The sequence below is a fragment of the Pyrgilauda ruficollis genome, unplaced genomic scaffold (assembly GCF_017590135.1).
Source record: "Pyrgilauda ruficollis isolate IOZ18807 unplaced genomic scaffold, ASM1759013v1 scaffold57, whole genome shotgun sequence".
Classification (NCBI taxonomy): Eukaryota; Metazoa; Chordata; class Aves; order Passeriformes; family Passeridae; genus Pyrgilauda; species Pyrgilauda ruficollis.
This window is the reverse complement of record NW_024527377.1, coordinates 7,707,158-7,728,063: the sequence shown is the minus strand read 5'-3', so window position 1 is coordinate 7,728,063 and position 20,906 is coordinate 7,707,158. Positions and strand designations below refer to the sequence as shown.

At 60.9% G+C, this 20,906-nt stretch overlaps 1 protein-coding gene across 2 annotated transcripts; it reads left to right on the top strand.

Annotated features, from left to right (window-relative positions):
* The first annotated feature begins 1,129 nt into the window (after nt 1–1,129).
* On the top strand, nt 1,130–16,332 carry GRK6 (G protein-coupled receptor kinase 6). Of its 2 annotated transcripts, none has more exons than XM_041481961.1 (16): nt 1,130–1,239; nt 4,506–4,601; nt 7,078–7,190; nt 7,495–7,572; nt 7,761–7,861; nt 9,096–9,188; nt 9,470–9,533; nt 10,043–10,183; nt 10,837–11,027; nt 11,788–11,825; nt 11,958–12,047; nt 12,135–12,343; nt 12,724–12,861; nt 13,090–13,227; nt 13,369–13,503; nt 15,041–16,332. In XM_041481961.1, exons 1-16 carry the CDS (start codon nt 1,188–1,190, stop codon nt 15,089–15,091), a joined length of 1,728 nt encoding a protein of 575 aa, XP_041337895.1. In that variant the 5' UTR covers nt 1,130–1,187; the 3' UTR covers nt 15,092–16,332. The 2 variants fall into 2 exon arrangements, with proteins under 2 accessions (XP_041337895.1, XP_041337897.1); XM_041481963.1 differs by having other exon boundaries at nt 14,290–16,332.
* The last annotated feature ends 4,574 nt before the right edge of the window (nt 16,333–20,906 follow it).

Below are 20,906 nucleotides of genomic sequence, written 5' to 3'. Positions count from 1 at the left end.
ACAGACACCAGGGGAAGGACCTGCCCATCATCTGCTCCATGCCTGGGCCAGCACCAGCCAGCGGGAAGGAGACATCCCCCTGGATGGGGCAAGAGAACAAAGCCGTGGGAAGGCAGAGGTGACATCTGCACTCCAAGGCCAGGAGCAGCACAAAGCAGGGCACACACCCCTTGGTTTAAGGAGATTTAGGAGTGGTTTTGTGGCCAGCAGAGGCAGGGAGATGGGCAGCTGACCCGAGGGGCTGACAGCTCATGGAGGGGTGCTCGAGTACAGGCCAGCTCTGCAGGGAAACCAGGTTTGCTGGGGATCTGGTGGGGAGATGTTCCCAGAGCACAGCTCTTCTTCTGACATAACGCTGCTGTTCATTTTGGTATAAGTTTAAAAAATGGCTTTTAGAGAGAATAATTGGTGGAAAGAAACTGGCGGGAGACCAAACACCAGAACGGCACCTGAGCGGCAAGGGTCAGCTGCACTGGGGGATGACAAAGCCCAAACCTCCACGGCAGCGGTGACCACGGAAACGGGGCACAGCACCGGAGCTTGGTCACCCACCCCCGGGACGGGACGGACCGAGACACCGGGGAGACACGCGTGGCTGCTGGACTTTATTGAGGTTGCGTGTTTAGGGAGGCTCCCCTAAACGCGTAACTGGTTCTGCCAGGAGAGCACGGGACACCGCGGAGACAGCCCCGCCCGAGGCACCGGAACCGGGACATCCCCGGGACCGGGACTCCCGCTGCGCCCCGGCGCTCATTAATATCCAACCACGCGGCCCCACCCACCACAGACCGGCCTATCACAACTCGCTCGGCGGCTGAGTGGCAGCTCCACACCCAATCAGATGACGGGGAGGCGGGGCTCCCCGTGTGGGCGTCCTTGACGCTCTGCCAATCCGTTCGCGGCTCCCCCTGAGTGACATCTCGCCCTCCAATCAGCGCCCGCCCCCTCGTCCCGGCAGCCCTTCGCAGATGGCCGCCGGATGACGTCACTACTGTGGCCCCGCCCCGCCCGCCGCACCTCGCGGGGCCAACTGGAGGGCGGTGGTGCCGCGGAGGGGGCGGGGCTTCCTGAGGGGGCGGGCCAATGGGAGCGCGGCGCGGGAGGAGCGAGGGCAGGCATTGGCCGGGCGGGGCTCGGGCCGAGCGCGGGGAGCGGAGCCGGCGGGAGGCGGCGGCGCCCGCGGGCCCATGGAGCTGGAGAACATCGTCGCCAACACCGTCCTGCTCAAGGCCCGCGAAGGTGAGCGGCGCCGGAGCTGGCGGGGCGGCAGGCCCGGGCCGCGGGTCCCGGTGGTGCCGCCCCGGGGCTCGGCCGGGGCGGTCCCTCCCGGGGCACCGCGGCCTTGGCGGGGAGCGGGGAGGTGGCGGCGCGGGCTGGGCGCAGGCATTCGGCTCCCCCGCCCGGCGCGGGGCGTGCCCGGTGCTGTGCTCGCTCCGGGGGTGCTGAGCTCCGTCCCGGGCGGCCTCGCTGGCTCCCCGGTGCAGCTCGCCCCGGCTGCGTCCCGCCGTGCCCGCCCCAGGGGCTGCTCCGGCTCCTCCGGCACGGGGGACGGGCAGCTTTGGGTGCCGTAGGAGGAAAAAAAAAAGTTGATTTCAGTCCGGTAAACTGCTGCTTCCCACACACGGGCCGATCCCGAAACTGCGGCGGGGAGCCCCACCCGTCCGCCGCCTTCACACCAGCCCCGGGCCCGTCCGCGGGGCTGCCGGGGCTCTGCGAGGCTCCCGGTGCTCCGCGGGGCTCCCGGGGCTCTGCGGGGCTGCCGGTGCTCCGCGGGGCTCCCGGGGCTCTGCGGGGCTCCCGGTGCTCTGCGGGGCTGCCGGGGCTCTGCGGGGCTCCCGGTGCTCTGCAGGGCTCCCGGTGCTCCGCGGGGCTCCCGGGGCTCTGCGAGGCTCCCGGGGCTCCGCGGGGCTCCCGGGGCTCTGCGGGGCTGCCGGGGCTCTGCGGGGCTCCCGGTGCTCCGCGGGGCTGCCGGGGCTCCCGGGGCTCTGCGAGGCTCCCGGTGCACCGCGGGGCTCCGCGGGGCTCCCGAGGCTCTGCGGGCCCGCAGCGCTCCCGCTGCTCCGGGGCCACCCTGGATTCAGCCCCGTGTGGGATGCAGCCTGGCTGTGCTGAGGATGCCGGGGAGCTGCGTGGAGAAGCCTCGGGAGGGGATGGGAAGGCTCACACTGGTCCTTTGCACAGAAGATCCGCTTCAGCCAGGCATCCATGAGTTCATTAAATCACAAATGTGGTGGGGAAGCACGGTCCCCCCTGCCCCGTGGGTGCAGCTGGGCAGACCGAGCCATCCTGGAGCCTGAGAGACCCGCTGAAATCCAGTTAGAGGCCTTTGGAGATTAGATTTGTGGGAGCAAAAAGCAGCGAAATTAAATTTGCACGGGCAGAAACATTTCCAAGCTGCTTGAAAACCAGGCTAAGTGTAAGTACTCCTGGCACAGTGACCGTGGTGGACCGTGACGTTCGGGTTCATAATGGCAAGGTTTGGTTCAAAACCAAGCAGCAGGGTTTGTGACCTCCAGGCAGGAGGCCCAGCCTCACACGGAGTGACCCGGGGACTGGCTCCAGTTGTGCCCTTGGGGGAATGGAGTTTTGGCACTGATGCAGCACGAGGTGCTGGACGGCTGCTGCTCCTGGTGCTCCGCTGGTGCCTCTCCCTTGGCAGCAGTGGGCAGAAGCAGCCTGGTGTCACACTTGTGCCAGAGGGTTCCTGGGCTGTGAGAGCCACACGTGTCCATGCTGCCTGACAGTGGCTCTCCCACCTGTGGCTGAGTGGCCGTGGTGGCCACTGGGGTAAGCTCAGACAGCTTCTGTGACAGGACAGAGCTGCTTTGCAGGACAGAACCAACAGGGCTGGGTTCTTAGCTCCAGCCCAGCCTTTTTGGAGCTTCCTAGGTTGGTGTGGGAGTGCAGAGCTGAGCTGGAGTGTGCTATGGGGCTGCTGACCACCACCTTCAGCTGCTCCACAGCACGACCATGCCCTGTGTTTGGTCTGGCCCAGGGAAGGTGAAGGATCCTTGTCCCCCTTGCCTTGACAGAGGGACAACATCCATCACCCAGCTCTCATCCATCACCCAGTGCTGAAGCTTGCTCCTGGTGATCTCTGGGTGGAGGCAGCCCACCCCTTGCCCCATCCCCAAGCCAGGGGTGCTGGGAGGTTGCTGTGCAGGAGCCCAGCTCCCCGTGGGACTGTCGGCAGTGCTGGGAGGGCGGGGGAGAAGGGCGCTGGAACCTCCTTTCAAAGCAAACAACTCAAGGAAATGCAACCTCCGGGTGCTGTGGGGCTTTGCTCTGCCTTTCCTTGAGCTCTCTTGGGGTGAGGATGGCCTGTCCTCCCCTGCCCTCTTTTCGCTGCCCCCATCCGCTTCATTGTGGCTGACAAGAAGGTGTCTGCGCCGCTGGTTTCTTCCAGCCCCGCTCACCCTTGAGTCACTTCCTTCCTGAGTTTGTACAATCGTGCAGCCCAGCTGCTGCTGCGGGGCAGATGCAGTGCAGGGACCCGGGGCTGGCACTGTGTGAGGCTGAGCAGGATGGCCCCATCCCCTGGTTCTCCATGCGGGGCTTCCTGCCGTGCTGGATGCCAGGGGGCTGTGCCCAGGGTTTGGGGCTGAGCTGCATCTGCAGTGGAGGAAAGTGTTACGAGAGTGTTTCTCAAGAGCTGATAAATTGTGTTCAACCCCTGTGTGATTTCAGAAGGCCGGGCCTTGGGCCCAACTCTTGGCCCGACACTTTGGCAGGGTGATTTAATGAATTTCCAAAGAGAGGTGGGAAATTGTGTGTGTTGGCACTGGGAAAGCAGTCCCTGGAGGTTGGCTGATCCCAGCAATCGGTACTTAGTGCTTGCTATGATGTAAATTTTTTGGTCTATCTAGAAGCTTTCCCACCCTGTCCTACAGCACTGGGCATTTACTCCAGCAGTCGAAGCTGGAGCAGTACCTGGTTCTTGGATCTGGATTTTCTGAGGCTGGCTTATCTCTGGAGAAAGGTGGGAGTGTCCCCACTTCAGAGGTGGGAAACTGAAGCGATGAGCCCCAGGCAATGTAGCGAGTTGTCTGAGGAGGCAGGATTAGAGCAGGAATTCCTGTCTCCCAGCTTCATGTCCTCCATGTGAGAGCCCCTCCCTGGAGTAAGCAATCAGTCTGGAATGAGTAGGTGGCATTACTGCAGCAGGAAGAGTTTCACACCAAGCAAGGCATGGCCTGGAGGGGTGATTAGTTATGCAGAGGTGCTGGAGACAGGCCTGGGAGCAAAGAACTGCTGTGGCTGTGGACACTTCTGCCCCTGGTGGGATTCTGCCGTCATGAAAGGTCTTCAAGTTCTTGCTTGGGATTTGTTCAGCAGCCAGAGGTTGGTCTGTCCATTTCCAGTCGAGGCCCCAACACTTTGGTCCCACCAGGAGATGGTGTTACCACGTCGGTCTTGTTTTCCTTGCCTGGACTTAGAGGCAAGGCTAGGTGCAGTCAGACACCTTTGCTTCCTGGCTCATGGTATTGATTTTGTGTGCCCTGCAGGTGGTGGAGGAAACCGGAAAGGCAAGAGCAAGAAATGGCGCCAGATGCTGCAGTTCCCCCACATCAGCCTCTGCGAGGACCTTCGGCAAACCCTGGGTGAGATGCGGGGCTTGGTGGGAGTTGTGCACCCCAAGCTGAGTGTCAGGGACATAGAACAGGGCAAATCCCAGCCAGGATTACTTGGAGTTCAGAGTCTAGGGAAGAAATAATGGGTAGGTAAGTGGCTGATGATGTAGCCACACACCTGCAAGGCTGTGATGAGCTTCACTAGGGGAACATCACCTTGTGTGTGCAGACAGACCTGCTCCATGCTGCAGAGTGTTGGAGTGTCACTCTGGGGTGCCTTTGCAAAAACAACAAAGGTCTGTTCTCTGTTCTCCCTGGCTGGATTCAGCTCAGCTCCACGGGCCTCAGCTTCTAACATTCAAGCAGTAGCTCTTCCCAGGCAAACTGGGTTCTTGCTGTGTGGAGTGGATGAGAACTGGCATTGAGCAGGGCTTGGCCTGTCATTTTCATTCTGTACTTTGTACTCTTCATGGTTTTAATGTTGTTTGTGCAGCAGGCTTGGTCTTGAGATCATGTGAAATTGTTTTGGGGCACAGAGGGTGCAAGTGCTTTGCTTCCTGGGAAGAGGAGAGCTTGTTTAAGTTTTCAGTCTGGATTAATTTGCCAGCTGGAGAGTGGCACAACACTGGCCTTGTTTCAGAACAGGTGTCACTGAAGCGAATGGGTTTGGGAGGTTCCTGCAGCTCAAATTCCCAATTCTGTCCTGCCCAGGTTTTCCAGTTCTGGCAGTCCTTTGGGCCCCATGGAACTGTATGTAGGACTTGGAGAACCTCAACCTCACTCATCCACACTGTAACCCTCAAGTTCACAGTGCAGGCTGTCCCCTCCTCCCTCTGCCAAACAACCCGTGCACCATCTCTCGGGGCTGGCTTCACAGCCAGAGTGACTGTTTGGTGACTCCAGCCTTGGATTTGCTGCTGGCTGCCTCTCTGGAGCAAGTCTGAGAGCTGAACAGGGCTCGGGCTTGGGCTCTCCTTGCAGCTCCCATCTTGACCATCCAAACCCCTTCTTTGACTTGCAACGCCCTCAGCAGAGCTTTCCCTCAGCTTTTGTCCACCTTGTGCCTGCAGCCACCCTTCCTGTGGCTGTCATGGTGTTTTCCAGCACTGAACTTCACCCATTTGCCATCAGTGAGTGCTGGTGGTCTCTGTGCCTGCTGCTCTGCTATCCAGGACAGTGACCTTGTGAAGATTTGGGAAGCAAGTCCCTCTCAGCCACTGGCTGTCACCACCCGTGTCTCACTTCCTCTGGTGAGAGGCACGTGAGCACTGCTCTGACCCAGGTGGCAGCAGTTTCTCTTGGTTTTCCCATGGGAGAGATGACCCCATTCCTTGTGCTTGGGCACTCTTTGGCTGGGGTGTCTTTCTTTTCACCTCATAGCTTGCTGGAAAGGCATTTCTTTCCTATTCCAGTGTCTTGGCAGGACTGTGGGCACAGTGGGCTGGTTGCCCATTGAAGAATTAAGCTTTTTGTGCCCTAACCACAGGGAGTAACCTCGTGTGAGCCTGGGCAGCAACCAGGGCAGCTGAAAGCTTCTGATCTCGCCGACAGCAAATTCTGGTCCTCCCCAGCTGAAGGGAACTCCTTCCCCTGCAGACACAAAGAAACCGGCTGGTGCGGCGGAGCTGGTGAGGCCACCTCCTCCCCCACCACAGCCCGCCTGGCTCTGCACTCTCCTGCACCCTCAGGAAGCTGCAGCTTCCTCGGGAGAAACTGCTGCACAGGGAGGGGAAGGCTGGGAGTGCCCCGTGCTGGGATCCCCTGGGTGGCTGCACATCTGCTCTGCAGGCAGCCCGCAGCCCTCGGTGGCAGTGGCTGTCACAGAAATGTGTTCTGGCCTGGGATCAGACGTCTCGTGAGTGGAAGAAAGCAGAGAACTGGAAGCGCTCTGGATAGTCAAAGGCGTTTGTGCGTGGGCTGCCAGAGTTCAGAGAGGGGTAGGAGGAATCTGCAAGAGTTGATGTACGAGCAAGTGGCTGTCCTGTGGAGAGGGGATTTCTGACTGCTGTGTGTACATCAGCGAGGCATGTGTGGGAATGGTGCCTCCCATTTTGATGCTGCTGCTTCCAGCAGGGCCTTTGGGAACACAAGTGGTTTGAAGGAGTCATCAGAACAACTCTTGGCCTGGAAGATCTCCCTTGAGATAAGCTTGATGTGCTCCTCATGTTCCAAGGAAAGTTGTGTGTCTGGAGTAGTTGATCAGTCTCTATGGAGAGAGAAGAGAGCCTTTAGGCAAGCAGCTGTTATGGAGGTCCTTTGCTAGGAACAAGAGGTTCAGGCTGAACAGAGCAGCAGGTCAATCCTCTTTCAGGGAAGAGCATCTTCCACAGGGGAATGTAAAACTTCAGCAATGTCCCTTGTCCCACTGGATGCGCTTCACTCTCCTGGAGTCTCAGCCTGGTGGCACCTGTCAGCAGCCCAGCTGAGGAGTCACAGTGCCCCAGTGCTGCCTGGGCTGGGACTGCTCCTTTGGGATGTGGTGGGGTGACCTTCTCGTCGTTTGCAGAGCGGGACTACCACAGCCTGTGCGAGAAGCAGCCCATTGGGCACATGCTCTTCCGGCAGTTCTGCGAGACGCGCCCCGAGCTCTCACGCTGCGTCAAGTTCCTGGATGCTGTGGTAAGAGCAAAGCTCATCGGGATTCACTGGGGGAGGCAGGGATGTTCCTGACACCCTGGGCATGAACTGGTTGGCTGGGTGCTCCAGCAGGTACTTCTGGGCAATAGGGTTTTCCTGTAGGAGAAACTTGTGAGTCGGAGCCCGGGTAGGGCTGGGCTTTTGCTTAGGGAGATGTTTGCTGGAGATCTGGTTTTCAAGGAAAGAATGGGAAACTTTGGGCAAAGGGTGTTGCTGCTCCACAGCTGTTGCCCAGTAGCAGGGCAGGGTTTCTGGCTGGAACTGCCCCTCACACTGCTCTCTCCAGGCAGGGTACGAAGTGGCTCCAGATGAGAAGAGGAAGGAATGTGGGCAGCACCTGATTGAAAAGTACTTGAAGCCAAACGTGAGTAAAAGGGTTGTGTTTGGTGCCTGCAAGGGTAGAACAGTTGGAAAGCCAACAGCTGACATTGCTCATGTCCTGCCACAGCCAACATGCTGAGCCACCACACCACCTCACAAGCTGCCCACTGACCCTAGAGCAGGACCCTTGTGCTCTGCTCCCTGTGTCTGACTCCATCCCTTTGTCCCCAGAGTGAGGACCACGTGCCTGAAGTTCCCTCACAACTGGTGGATGCCTGTTGTGAGAGGCTGGAGCAGGAACCTTCCAAGGAGCTCTTCAAGGAATGCACTAAGTAAGTTGGAGGGCTGGGCTGTGCCTGCACACATGGCAGGTCACATCATGGGGATGATCTGCAGCTGACTCACCTTGTCCCCCGTGGTCCCTTCCTCTGGGAGAGTGAGAGCTGGTGCTGAGGCTGGGGCCTGGGGAGTTTTGGGCCAGCAGTTTGCAGCCCAGCTCCAGGAAAGCGAGCACAAGGATATCTTGTGCTCTGGGAGCCATGAACTGCTGCAGAAACCTCTGTCAGTCCTCCCAGCTGGAGTTGCCATTTGGGAAGACCCTGTACCAATGCTATTCCCAGTGTTGTGCCAGGACTTTGTAGGGTCGTGCTGAGCTGAGCCCACAGCTGCAGTGTGTGCCAGCTGTCCTGTCCTGCCTGCTGCAGCAGTGGCTGTTGTGGCTGGGTTACTCTGGCTGTTGCTGCAGGGCTCTAAGGTCACCTCTGTTCCCATGGCAGAAGCAGTGGCCACGGTCCCGGCTCCGCGTGTGAAGCGGAAGCTCTTGGGCAAGCCGGGCTTGCAGCCTCACCCCTCCCTGCACAGTAGCTGGAGTGTGTTGCCTAACTGAGTGCAGGGCTGTGGCAACACATTTGCTGCAGTCTTCTGGGGAGCGTTAGCTCCGTGTGTGGTAACCAGTGTCGTGTCTGAATGCAGAGCCTCCGGGCTGGGCCCTGCCTGCTCTTGGCAGGCTCTGAAAGGGGAGAGCCCATCCGCTTCTCCTTGATGCGTGTTTCCAGTCTAGACACTGTGTCTAAGGCTCCTCACTCTGCTGGGCAGCCCTGGCACTGCTCTCCAAGGCAGTTAGCTCGTTGGAGCAGGATCCCCTGTGGCCTTTTGTGCTGGATATTCATCTGATAGTGAGCAGCTCAGCGCCTGGTGCTGAATGTTGCTAGCAGCTGATTACAGCCTGTGTGCAGGTTTGCCCTGTGAGCAGAGGGGCAATTGCAGAGTCCCATTGTCCCCCTTTGTCCTGCAGCCCTGGCTGATGCCAGGAGGCCACAATTAGCAGTGCCAGCCTGGTCCCAGGGTGCTGCATTTGTCACAGTGGTACCTCCAACGCACCTTCCCTTTGCATCAGGCTTAGCATGGAGCCAGGCTTTCTGGGCCAGGGCTGTGTGGGTGATTCAGCACCAGGCTGGGTGAGGGATGGCAAAACCTTTTGGGGTGTTCACCTCCTCTTTCCTGGGGCTGCTGGCTTTTTCCAGGGCTGTGACCAGCTCTCAGGAACCTGGCTCTGCTCTCTCCTAGGCTTATCCACGACTACCTGAGCGTGGCTCCCTTTGCTGACTACCTCGACAGCTTGTACTTCAACCGCTTCCTGCAGTGGAAATGGCTGGAAAGGTAATGCTCCCTCACCTCAGGGAAACCTGCACCCTCCTCACACAGCCTGCCCAGGGGTCCCTGGTGCTCCTTCCCATCTGGGCCCTGGCAGGAGCTGAGAGCCTGGCCTTTGCTGTCCCTCAGGGCTCTTTACTGGCACCAGCAGCAGCCCCAGCCTTGCTTGCCTCATGGGGAGGCAAGGCTGGGTTGAGCAGGGGTTTGGAGTGAGCCACAGTCTGTCAGGCCAGGGCATGGAGCTCTCTCATTGCTCACATCTCACTCTGGTTTCCTTCCCCTCACAGGCAGCCAGTGACCAAAAACACTTTCCGCCAGTACCGTGTGCTGGGTAAGGGCGGTTTTGGGGAGGTGAGTAACCACTGTTTCCTCTGCATGCAGGGTACCGGGCAGCTCCTATTGCCTGCTGCCAGAGGCAGACCTGGGTTGGCCATCCAGCACCTGGAGGCAGGTGCTGCTGGCTGTGGGGGCTCTGTGCTGGGCTGTGTTTTGGGCCTTGTGTGACCTGCCAGCTCTCCCTGAGAGGCAGGAGCTCACCTCTGTCCAGGTGCTGGAGGTGTGGGAGGTGCTGTGTGGGGTTGGTAGCACGAGCCCTTTGGTGCCTGCTGCTGACTGGCCAGAGTCAGGTCAGTTCCCTGTGTCTCAACAGGGCAAACAGCACTACTGAACACCATGGTGCTGCTAAAGGTGTTTGAGGCATCAGAGTTGGCTCCTGCTTCTCTGTAACATCTGGAGCTGTCACTGTGTCTTTGCTTTGACAGTGGGCTTATTTGCCTTCCTGTGCCCCTTTCTGAGAGCAGAACCTAGACCCCCACTCTGAAATGGCAGTGGGAGGGTGCTGAGGCTTGTCCTCCCTCCAGGTGTGTGCCTGCCAGGTGCGTGCCACGGGGAAGATGTATGCCTGCAAGAAACTGGAGAAGAAACGGATCAAAAAGAGGAAGGGAGAAGCCATGGCACTGAATGAGAAACAGATCCTGGAAAAAGTGAACAGTAGGTTTGTAGTAAGTACATAGGAATTGCTCTCACTTTGCTGCAATGCTGGATTCTTCCTCCAACCAGCCAGCCTGGCACCTCTGTGCTCCTCACCTGGTGTGGAGAGGCAGGCTCTGCTCATGGTGCAAGGTCCTGATGGCTGCACATCTCTCACAAGGCTGGGGTCTGGCAGGACCTTTCCTGCCTCCACAACATGCTGTAAATGCCCCCAGAGTTCACCCCAAACACCCATCTGGTGTTACAGGTGCCTTTGTGACTTTTGGGGCACAAGTAAACAGTGAGAACTGTCTCTCCAGACAGTGGTCTGGGGAGAAGCCCAGCCCTGAGCTGTGTGATTGGGAGGTGTGGAAAAGCCTGAGCCTCCCTTTGCAGAGGGTTCATCAGATGCTGCCCCAGTGTTGCTGTTGAGTGCTGCCTGCCTGTGGCGGGAAGCAGCTTTGGCCTGGGGAAAGTGTCCTCCCTGTCTGAGGAAAGCTGGGGGTGTGCTGGGACTGCTGGGTACTGCCATGTCCTCCCTGGGCTCACACAGTTCCTCCTCTGTTGGCAAAGGCCCAGCCCCGAGCCTGTGAGTGGCTGCTTGGGTGGCAAAGTGTCCATGGGAGTGTGGGCACCTCCCTCTTCCAGCTGTGTCTTCTAACAGCCTTTCTGCCCTGAATTGCAGGTGAGCTTAGCCTATGCATATGAAACTAAAGATGCTCTCTGCCTAGTGCTGACCCTCATGAATGGAGGGGACCTCAAGTTCCATATCTACCACATGGGAGAGGCTGGTTTTGAGGAGCCCCGGGCAGCTTTCTATGCTGCTGAGATCTGCTGCGGCCTGGAGGACTTGCACCAGGAGAGGATAGTGTACAGGTGCGTGCTGCCTGCTCCCTGCTGGGAGAGCTTGTAGGGCCTGCAGCAGCAAGAGGGTTCCTGCTGCTCTTACCAGCCCAGCTGGGTCTGTCTGCTCAACAAAATAAGCTCAGGCTTGAAAGCAGCTCAGAGCTGAGTGAGAGGAATCAGGAACAGAAAGCTGATCTTGTGGGAGAAAGGGAGACCTTAGCTTGGCTTCCTTGTGCTGGTAAATGGTCGCCAAGAACAGGATGTGATCATGCTGTGAATGTCTCAGGGCAGGCACTGAGCTCCCTGGGCAGTATTGACACTAGAACAAAGGAGGGTAGGCTGCCCCAGCATGCTCAAGAGCTGGGGAGGAGGGAAAACAAGTGGATTGACTGTACTCACAGGGGTGTGATGCAGTGTTAGGATAGCATGGCTAAACACTGGCCAGGAAGTCCCTTCTGGTCCTTCCTTGCCCTGGAGCAGGATAAGCAGAGAAGCCTCTGCTCCTTCTCACTTGTGTGGCCTGCTCCATACTGAGTTCTGCACCTGCAAAGAGGGAACCATCCTCAGGCTCAGTGCAGAGGGTTGAAGGTTGTTGTGTTCTCTGCCAAGGAGGGGAGAGCTTGCAGGGTCAGCTGTGGGACAGAGGGTGAGGGGAAGGTTATCTGTGTGCTCAAGGCAGGGGGCATTGCATCCTAAGGTTGCTTATCTGTGACTTGTTGAGATGTGGCTGTTGCTTGTGTCCTTTGCTTTGACAACAGGCTTCTTGCTAATCAAGTCTCTTCCATCCTAGGGACCTGAAGCCAGAGAACATATTACTGGATGACCATGGTGAGTGCAGGGTCAAGAGGGGCTGTGAGTTTTTTTCTTACTCTGCTTGAACCAGGGTTACCCTGTGTTTTTGGCAGCTTCTGACACTGCCCCCTGACTTTCTCCTGTTAACTTGTCCCCTCCTCTATGCAGGTCACATCCGTATCTCAGACCTGGGACTGGCTGTGCATGTGCCAGAGGGCCAAACAATCAAGGGCCGGGTGGGGACAGTTGGCTACATGGGTAAGTGACCCTGCTTTAAGCAAAAAAATTATTAAAAAGGTGTGCTCTCCCTGCCCTCACACATCCCTCACCCCTGCTCCTCCGCAGCTCCGGAGGTGGTGAAGAACGAGCGCTACACGTTCAGCCCGGACTGGTGGGCTCTGGGCTGCCTGGTGTACGAGATGATCGAGGGCCAGTCCCCCTTCCAGCAGCGCAAGAAGAAGATCAAGCGGGAGGAGGTGGAGCGCCTGGTGAAGGAAGTGCAGGAGGAGTACTCGGAGAAGTTCTCGCCCTGCGCCCGCTCCCTCTGCACCATGGTATGGCTGTGCAGCCCTGTCCCTTCACTCTCTGCACCATGGTATGGCTGTGCAGCCCTGTCCCTTCACTCTCTGCACCTTGGTATGGCTGTGCAGCCCTGTCCCTTCACTCTGCACCATGGTATGGCTGTGCAGCCCTGTCCCTTCACTCCCACCACTCCTGTGCATGCAGCAGCAGAACACCGGGGCTGCTCCCTGCAGAGGTGACAGCCAGCTTCCCTTGTTTCTGATAAGGCAGCACAGGAGGATTCAAAGTGCCTTCATTCCTTGCCCAGCTGCCTGGCAGGCCTGTGCTCTCCCTAGAACACACTGCAGGAGCCCAGGGCTGCTCCTGCACAGAGCACCCTTCACCCTGGACATTGATTTCCTCTGTGTCACAGCTCCTGTGCAAAGACCCCTTGGAGCGCCTGGGGTGCCGAGGAGCTGGGGCCAAGGAAGTGAAGGAACACCCTCTCTTCAAGCACCTCAACTTCAGGAGGCTGGAAGCAGGCATGCTGGACCCTCCCTTCAAGCCAGATGTAAGTGCCCATCTGTTCCTGACCTTTTCAGTCACTGGTGCTGTCAAGGGAAGAGGGAGCCCTGGCACGGGGAGATGGGGCCCATCCCCTTCCCTGGGCCTGGCAGAACAGGGGTCCAGCATGCTCTGGGCTGCAGGGAGAGGTGGCCTTGGCTTAACCATGAGCAGCAGTTGGAGGTGATGGCATCAAGGTGGAGCCTGGCATTAGAGCAATCTTTGTGCTGCATAGCCCCAGGCCATCTACTGCAAGGATGTGCTGGACATCGAGCAGTTCTCCACGGTGAAAGGGGTGGAGCTGGAGCCCACAGACAACGACTTCTACCAGAAGTTTGCTACAGGAAGTGTGCCCATTCCTTGGCAGAACGAGGTGGGTCTTTGCTCCTGCTTGTGCCCACCATGGCTGAGGGCAGTGTCCCTGTGCTGTCCCTGCTGCACTCGTGCTCTGCTGGGCCCTCGGTGATGGGCTCCATGTGTGACAGTTGCTGCAGCCTTCATTTCCCTCCTCCAGATGATCGAGACAGAGTGTTTTAAGGAGCTGAATGTCTTTAGCACAGATGGCACAGTGCCCCCAGACCTGGACTGGAAAGGGCAGCCTTCTCCACAGCCCAAAAAAGGCTTACTCCAGCGCTTGTTCAGCAGACAGGTAAGGGTTTGCGCAGCGTTTCCTCCTCAGCCAGTCTCCCAGCAGCAGTGATCCTGCTCCTGCCTGTGCCAGGCAGGTCTGGCAGGGAGGTGGGCACGAGAGGGCAGCGAGTCTCCCCTAGTGGTAGGTGGCCAGACCCTAGAGCTTTCAGGGGCACCCATGCAAGGCTGCAGGGAGCCAGCCCTTTCCTGGCTGGCACACCCCATGCTGGAGGAGTTCAGGGGGCTGGAAAGGAGTGTCCTGGCTAAACATGCTGGAATCACCCAGGCAGAGGGATGCTGAAGACTATAAAATATTTAATCATCTCCATTCTGACATGAATAATACTATCCCTGAACAAGTTGTTGCTCTTGGAATGGGCTGTCTGGGCTCCTCAGAGCACTTCTGCCAGATCTTGAGCCAGGCAGAGAGCAGCTCTTTTGAGGGATGAGCAGAAGAGAAACATCTTGCAGCTGCTGTGGGCTTGCTTGTCTGCCTGTTTCCTCTGTCCAGGACAGTCTTTGCCTTCTTTCCAGGCCTGGCAAAGCCTGGGCTGCTGCCTCTCAGCAGCTGTGTGCAGCTGTAGGACTCCAGCATGGTTGACTCTGAACCCACTCAGCCACCTGGTGCTGACTCCTGCTCCTTGGCAAGCTCCGAGTTGTGCTTTGCAGTTCAGTGGGCTGCCCTAGCCAGAGCCAGCTCTGGGGATACCCAGCCCTTCCCGAGGCAGCCAGGACCTGCCAGAGGATGGGCAGCTGTTTGTAGAAGGGGTTGAGCTGTGATTTCCCACATGTTTTCTCTTTCCAGAGGTGAGCAGTCACTCCTGGCTGCTCTGCTCAGGGAAATACCCGGTGGCCCACGGACATGGCAAGATCTGGGAAAGAGGAGTGTTTTCCTTCAGTGCCTATTCCCTTCCCCTGGCAGAGCACAACCTGCTTGTTGTTCTAACTGCCCCCTGAGCCACTAATCCAGCATCCCTGCTCTTGCTGCCTTTGTGGGGGAGGCCTTGCCCTCAGCTTGAGCCAGAGTTGCCCCTGCACTGCCGCTGCTGGGAGTTCTGCTCCCAGGGGGCTCGGGGAAGTTTCCTTCACTCCTCTCCGGATGTCTGGGACACACAGAAGGGTTGAGAAACTGTGAAGGGTTTGGCATTGCCCCGTGCTCAGACTCCCATTTTAGCAAAAAGGGCTTCAGCTGCTCTCGTGGCCAGCTGAGCCCTGAGCGGGGCCGAGCGTCTGTGCTGGCACTGAGCTTGTGTCCCTGGGTGGCTGCAGTCCCTGGAGCCCAGCTTCCTCACAGCTTCTGAGCTAGCCAGCTGTGTGCTCACCAGTCTGTCTGCCAGGGGCTGAACCTCCAGATGCAGCTGGACTGTTCTCTGCAGTCTGGGGGTCCCCTCCTGCCCCTTGCCTCCATGTAACTCTCCTGCACACGGGCTGGGAGGGAACCTGGCCCGTCCCTGCCAGAGGGCAGCTGTAGACTGGGTTGTGTGACCGTGCTCACCTTCTGCTTGCTGTGCTCCTCTCTCCCTCCCTCCTCCCTCTCCTTGCCCTTCTGACTTCAGGACTGTTGTGGAAACTGCAGCGACAGCGAGGAAGAGCCCACCCGGCTGTAGAGCACAGCTTGTTCTCCAGCCCCTGGGACCCCCTTGCCTCTCCCGAGTGCCCAGCCTGAAGGACACGGTTGCAGTGGCCCCACAAGGTGGATTTGTTTACAGTTTTATACGTCTGTATGTGAAGACTGTGAGGATGATTCCAAGGCTGGCAGCCGCACACGACTCGGGTTGAGGTGCCTCTGACCATGGGCAAGCCCTGGGACAAACCCGGACGCTTCCAGATCTGCCACTTGGGATGGTGCTGGTGCTGCTGCCGCTCCTGTCCCGGGCCCAGGGTGGGAGGGAGAGAGGGATGGTGCCAGCGTGGGCCGAGGCCAGGCTGGAGCAGCTCTGCTGACACATTCCACGGTGCCGAAGCGGCACCGCAGGTTTGATGTATATTTATATATGTCGGTCTGTACATATCACATGTTGGTTTTTAGTCTATGGGTGGGGGCCTGCACTGCCCCCACCCTGTCACAGGCACAAATGTCCTCCTATGGGAGGAGTGACGTTCCCAGCTTTGTTCCAGGGAGTCCTGGACAGAGGCCTTCTGTGCCTTGAGGTGTCTAAATCATCTTTCCTGGACCTTTCTGGCCATGCTGAGGTGTCCTGGCTCCAGCGGAGTCCATTGCTCAGCCCCGAGGCACAGGAAAGTGCTGTGCCAAAGCGTCTGCCATCGCGTCCCGGCAGCAGAGCGTCACTGCCTTGTCCTCGTGTCCCTGTCTGCTGGAGCCTGCTGCCTCCTGCCTCGTCTCACACGTGCTGCCAGCTCCAGTGAGCTGATCCCGAGCCCCTCTGCAGACCGCTGGCACAGCTGGACACAGCCACTGTGGGCACCTGCTGCTGCTGTGGCCAAAGAGTTGGTCTGATCCTGGCACACTGCAGAGTGGATTTCCACCAGCTCTGGACCTGTGCATTCCAGAGGCGTGGCCGTCCCCAGGCCCGGCTCAGTGGTGGAGGAGCAGACACATGAAGGACCCTGCTCTCAGGGAGCAAAGCTGTGATAAAGGGAATGTTCCTTCCTGGGGTTCATGTGAAGCTGTGACCCAAAAGTGAGCGGGCTGGGACCAGCTTAGTGTGTGTCCCCAGGGGTTCTGGGGAGCCAGCACAGCTCCTGCACCCACGGGCAAGAGCCCTCTGTGGAGAGCAGCGTGGGGATCAGCCCACCTCTCCATTCAGCTTGTCCTGTCCCCTCTTGTGTACACCTGTCCCTGCTGTGTCCTGAGCAATAACTTGTCCCTTGTGTGTGTGTGTGTGTGCACACGTGTGTGTCCCCGGTGGCCCTGCCGCGATCCCTTGCCAGCAGCGTGGCCCTGCGCCGCAGGGTGATGGAGCACCCCGCGCCCCTTCGCCCTGCTCCGAGCGAGTGATGGTGTCACCGCGATCACCCAGCCCGCGGCTGTGTCACTCCAGGCTCACCCTCCTCCCTGCTGCCGAGCCCGTTTTCTCCCACACCACGATAATGAGAATCCTGACGGGTGCTTACGTGCCTGCCTGCGAGCACCCATGGGTGCTGCTCGCCACTCGCTGAGGAGCAGACCTGCCCCTGGCACACACCCTTGACATTTGATGCTTGGCTGGATGTGACCGAGCTGTCACGCTGCCTAATGGGCAAAGGTGATGGTTCCCATCACCACCACCGCTGGCCCTGCACTGCTGTGTTGGGGTGCCACCATCCCCAGTGGCTGCGATGCCAGCCATGGCTTCGGTGCACGTGCTCCTGCGAGCGCCACGTGCCGCAGGCAGCCGGCACCTCTGCCTGTCCCTGCTTCTCCCCAGGTCACCCCCCTGTGTGGCAGCACAGGGATGAGCTGCCTGGCCTCAGCAGCCGATTTAGGGTGCACCGGGTGGGCAGGAGAACGGGATCCCACTGGGCACCCTATGATCTTCAGATGATGCTGTGGTACCACGGCATCCGTCTCCCACCCCAGGGTGCCCAGCAGCTCCGCGGGCGATTCTAGGGGGGCTGCGCAGGTTTGCATCCACGGGGGTGATGGTGGGGGGGGTGCATGGGGTGCCAGGCACGGTTCCCCCTGGCTGCGGGCGCTGCGGCGCATGTGGAGCGAGTCACCATGGGAACGGGGCGTCCACGTTTCCGTGTCGCTCACGCTCGCGTCTGTCTCGTTGCAGGGCCCCCACCCCGGCGGTCCCCCCCCAGCGATGGGCAGCCTGCTGTGTCCTGAGCAATAACTTGTCCCTTGTGTGTGTGTGTGTGTGCACACGTGTGTGCGTGTGCTGCTGCCTCTGCTCATTCTGAGCCAGGCCCCCCAGGGGGGCTGAGCACCTACTTGGACCTGTGGTATCATTTGCTTGCCTTGCACTAAAGTTGGAGAGTATTTAAATTTTTAACCTTTTGTTAAGTGTAAATATTTGCTGTGCCTTGTATTGCTCTTGTGTCATGGGGGGCCTGCTCTGGGTCATACAGGGTTGGTGGCTGTAAGAAGGGGAGTGAGGACCTCATTTCTGGGCTGCCATGGGCTCTGCTGGTGCTCCTGACCTTCAGGGAAGGGCTGGGGTTGCTCTCCAGGGCAAAAAGGGTGATGCTGGCTGAGCCCTGAGTATCACAGATGACCCTGAGTGTCTTTGCTGCATATTTTCAGTCAGTGTCAGGGCACGACAGGTATGAGGCTTGTGCTGTTGGGATGCTGTGCTCCCCTCTGGGGCATGTCCATCCCCAGCACAGCTCCTCCTGGGCTGTCCCAGGTGTGCTGTGAGGCCAGGACAGAGTCCTGCTTCCCTCTGGTCACGGTGAATTACTGCTTCAGGGGGGCCACCACGAATGGGAACCTTATGGCAGCACAGAGTGCTGCTCCTTAGCCCAAAGAACAGCCCCTCCAAGGGGAGACCGTGTGTGGTGACATGGGGTGAGGGTCACGACGGTCACCAAGGGTGAAGCAGTCAAAGGGGGGCAGCCTGGTGGGGGCCCAGGGTGGGTTTGGGGTCCGGGGCCGGCGCAGCGGTGACAGCCTGGCGCACAGCGCGGGGGGGCCGCACGCAGCTGCACTGGGATGAGAATAGCAAGTGCGGCTGGGTAGCTAGGGAACAGTTGCTATGGGAGCGGGCCGAGGAGGAGTTCTCACACTCAGAGGGGGCATCTTGGGGTAAAATCCAGGCATTTTCTGCAGCCGTGGAAGGAAGGAAGGCAGGTGGGGGGATGGGGACTGCTTGGGCATTGCTGTTCCAAAGGCACTAGGCAGGATGCCTGTGCTGCCCTCCTGCCACTGCCTGGGTCATGGCACCCTGGCACCAGGGTCTTGGGGTCACCAGCGTGTTCGTGTGTCTGTCACATGTTCAGGGTGGCTCTGGGGCAGAGCTGGGGTGTGAACAGAGCCCCCCCGAGCAGGGCAGGGAAGTGGCTCTGCCTGTTTCCACCTGCCCAGTAGTGCCCCAGCATTTGGGGGGTGTCTCCCATCCCTGCCCTTGATGGGGGCGTAGCAGCCTGCAGGTGAGGGGATGCTGGTGTGTGTCCAGAGCTGGAGTGGGTGGATGTGAACCCTAGGGACACAGGCGACCTGTGGGGGTCCTGAGCAGTGCCCCGCGCTGTGGGGCTGTGGCAGCAGCTCCGCAAACCATTTTCAGGGGTGAAGGATGCTCTCAGCTGTTGCCTGGGCAACGGCTCCTCCTCCAGCCCACCATGTGGCTCGGGGAGCGCTCCCCCGCCTGCCTCCCCCCGCTGCCGTGGGGAGAAGGGGAAGGGGAAGGCAGCTCCCGGCCCCCGGCGCTGGCGGGGCCGGAGGCCTGGCTCCCTTCGCCCGCCCTTGCCCTGACCTAACGATGCCCGTGGGCCCCACCGTGCCCCCCGTCCCTGCGGTCCCCATGCCTCAAGGGACCACCCCGGCCCCCCCGCATGGCCGCAGCCCCCTGCCCGCCCTGGGTGCTGCTGGGGCACCCCCACAAGCACCGAGCCGGCAGAGCCCGGCTGCCGTGGCTGCGCTGTGAGGTCGGATCGCAGGAGGCGAGTTCCAGCAAGGTGAGTCGGGGCCGGAGCCAAGGGGGCCGGGGACCCGCGGCCACTGCGGCCCCGCTGGAGCGGGGTGGTCGGGCTGGCCGGACACCGGAGCCGCTGTGCCCAGCTGTGGTGGGAGTGGGCTGCCAGCAGCCGGACTGCCCAGGTCGTGCATCCCCTGGCCGGGATGGAGGAAGTCCTTCCGGCCGGCCCCCGGCAGAACAATGCGCCGTGTGTGCAGCCGCAGCGGGCGCCTGCCACCCTGCCCACGGGCAGGAAACGGCCGTGGGGTCACGGCCTGCGTGGGGCACCCACACCCATCGCCCACCCGCATCTGGCACATCTCCGCCCCAAAGCCACTCTGCCCCGCTCCTGGCACGGCCCCAGGGCGCAGCGAAGGGACGGCGGGGACTCGACCCCAAGCTCGGTGCAGTCCAAAGGAGCCAGAGGGGTGTCCCGTGGGGGCCACGACCACCGGCCTCAGTTACAGCAGGGAAGAGCTGGTGACAACCCCCCGATGGCAATGGCTGGGGGAGCCCTAGCTCAGGGACAATTGCCCAGGCCAGGCTGGCGAGGGGTCTGCTTGGGGGTATGGCACCCAAGGGAGCCGGGTGACCCCAGGACACCCCGTGCCATTTCGGTCCCTCGCTGTTGTGGGGGCCAGGCTGGCGCCCCTGCCCTGCAGAGCCACGCATCTCACTGCAGTGGCCAGGGGGGCTGTGGCAGGGGCTGTGCTGCCCTCCCCTGCCCGTGGCCCTGTGCTGGCCGTCACCCCGGGGAGCTCGCCGCTGTCACCCCTTGAGGAGGCTGGGGATGGCATTGCGGAAACGGGTGGCAGCACCCCCAGGGAACCTCCAGGGCGAGTGCAGGGCTACCGACCGCGGGAGCCTGTGGCACCACCCCACCGGGCATCACCCCACCCGCACCGGGAGCCGCTACCCGGGAATCCCCGGCCCCCACCCCGTGGGGCTCCCGCGGCCACCCCCGGGGATGCCCTGGCCCTCTCGCCACCGGCATCCCGCCGCCGTTCCCCAGGGGGGGGATTCCCTCGGCAGCACCGGTGCGCAGCCGGTAGCCCCCGAGCGGCGGCGGGTCCCGGGGCGGGGGGTGCGGGGAGCCCGCGGATCCCTCCCCGAGCCGAGGGCGGGGCGGGAGCCCGGGCGGGGAGGAGGAGGAGGAGGATGAGGAAGGGGTGCCGCGCCCGGCACGGGGAGCGGGGAGGTTCCCCGCCGGGGTGTCACCCTCTCCGCGGAGGCAGCGGGCAGGGATGCGACGCGGGCAGCGGGGCCCAGGCCCCGGCCCGGGGCTACCGGCGGGGCCCGGCTCGGCGGCCGCTCCGCTCTCCGCCCGGCATGAGTGTCTCCAGCCCGGCCCCGCTCCTCCCCCAGCCCGCACGTCCTCGGCAGCCCCGCTCCCCCCGCACGCCCCAGCTGCGAACGCCCCCGGTCCGCGGCGCCGCCAGCCCGCCCTGCACCGCTTCCCGGTGTTCCCCCGGCCGTCATCCCGGGGCTGACCCACGGCCCTTCCCGCACGGTACCTCTCCTCCCCGGGGATGCCCAGGCTGCCGGCGCGAAGCCTGTTGCAGCCGATGTGGCAAGCGCTGCCCGAACCGAGCTGGCCTCAGCCAGGGCACCCCCTCCCCAAAAACCCACATCCCGGCGCTGCCTCAGCCCACGCGTTTGTCTGCGTGATGGAGCAGCCCCCGCTGCTCGCCGGAGCGTGGTCAGGGCCCCCGGCTCCTTCCTTCCCCATCGTTTCTTCCTTCCGCCGGGCTCGGCCCTCCGGCCCCGCCGGCTCCCTCGTCCCCGGTGGCCCTGCCGCGATCCCTTGCGCCGGCCCCCCGCCCCGCCGCCCGCCCGGCGCACCCAGGCCTGACCCACCCGCTCC

Coding starts and splice junctions, on each gene's coding strand:
- GRK6 (XM_041481961.1), top strand. CDS start 1,188: ATGGAGCTGGAGAACATCGTCGCCAACACCGTCCTGCTCAAGGCCCGC. Junction 7,862..9,095: donor CTCTTCAAGGAATGCACTAA/GTAAGTTGGAGG, acceptor GCTCTCTCCTAG/GCTTATCCACGACTACCTGA. Junction 9,534..10,042: donor GTAAGGGCGGTTTTGGGGAG/GTGAGTAACCAC, acceptor TCCTCCCTCCAG/GTGTGTGCCTGCCAGGTGCG.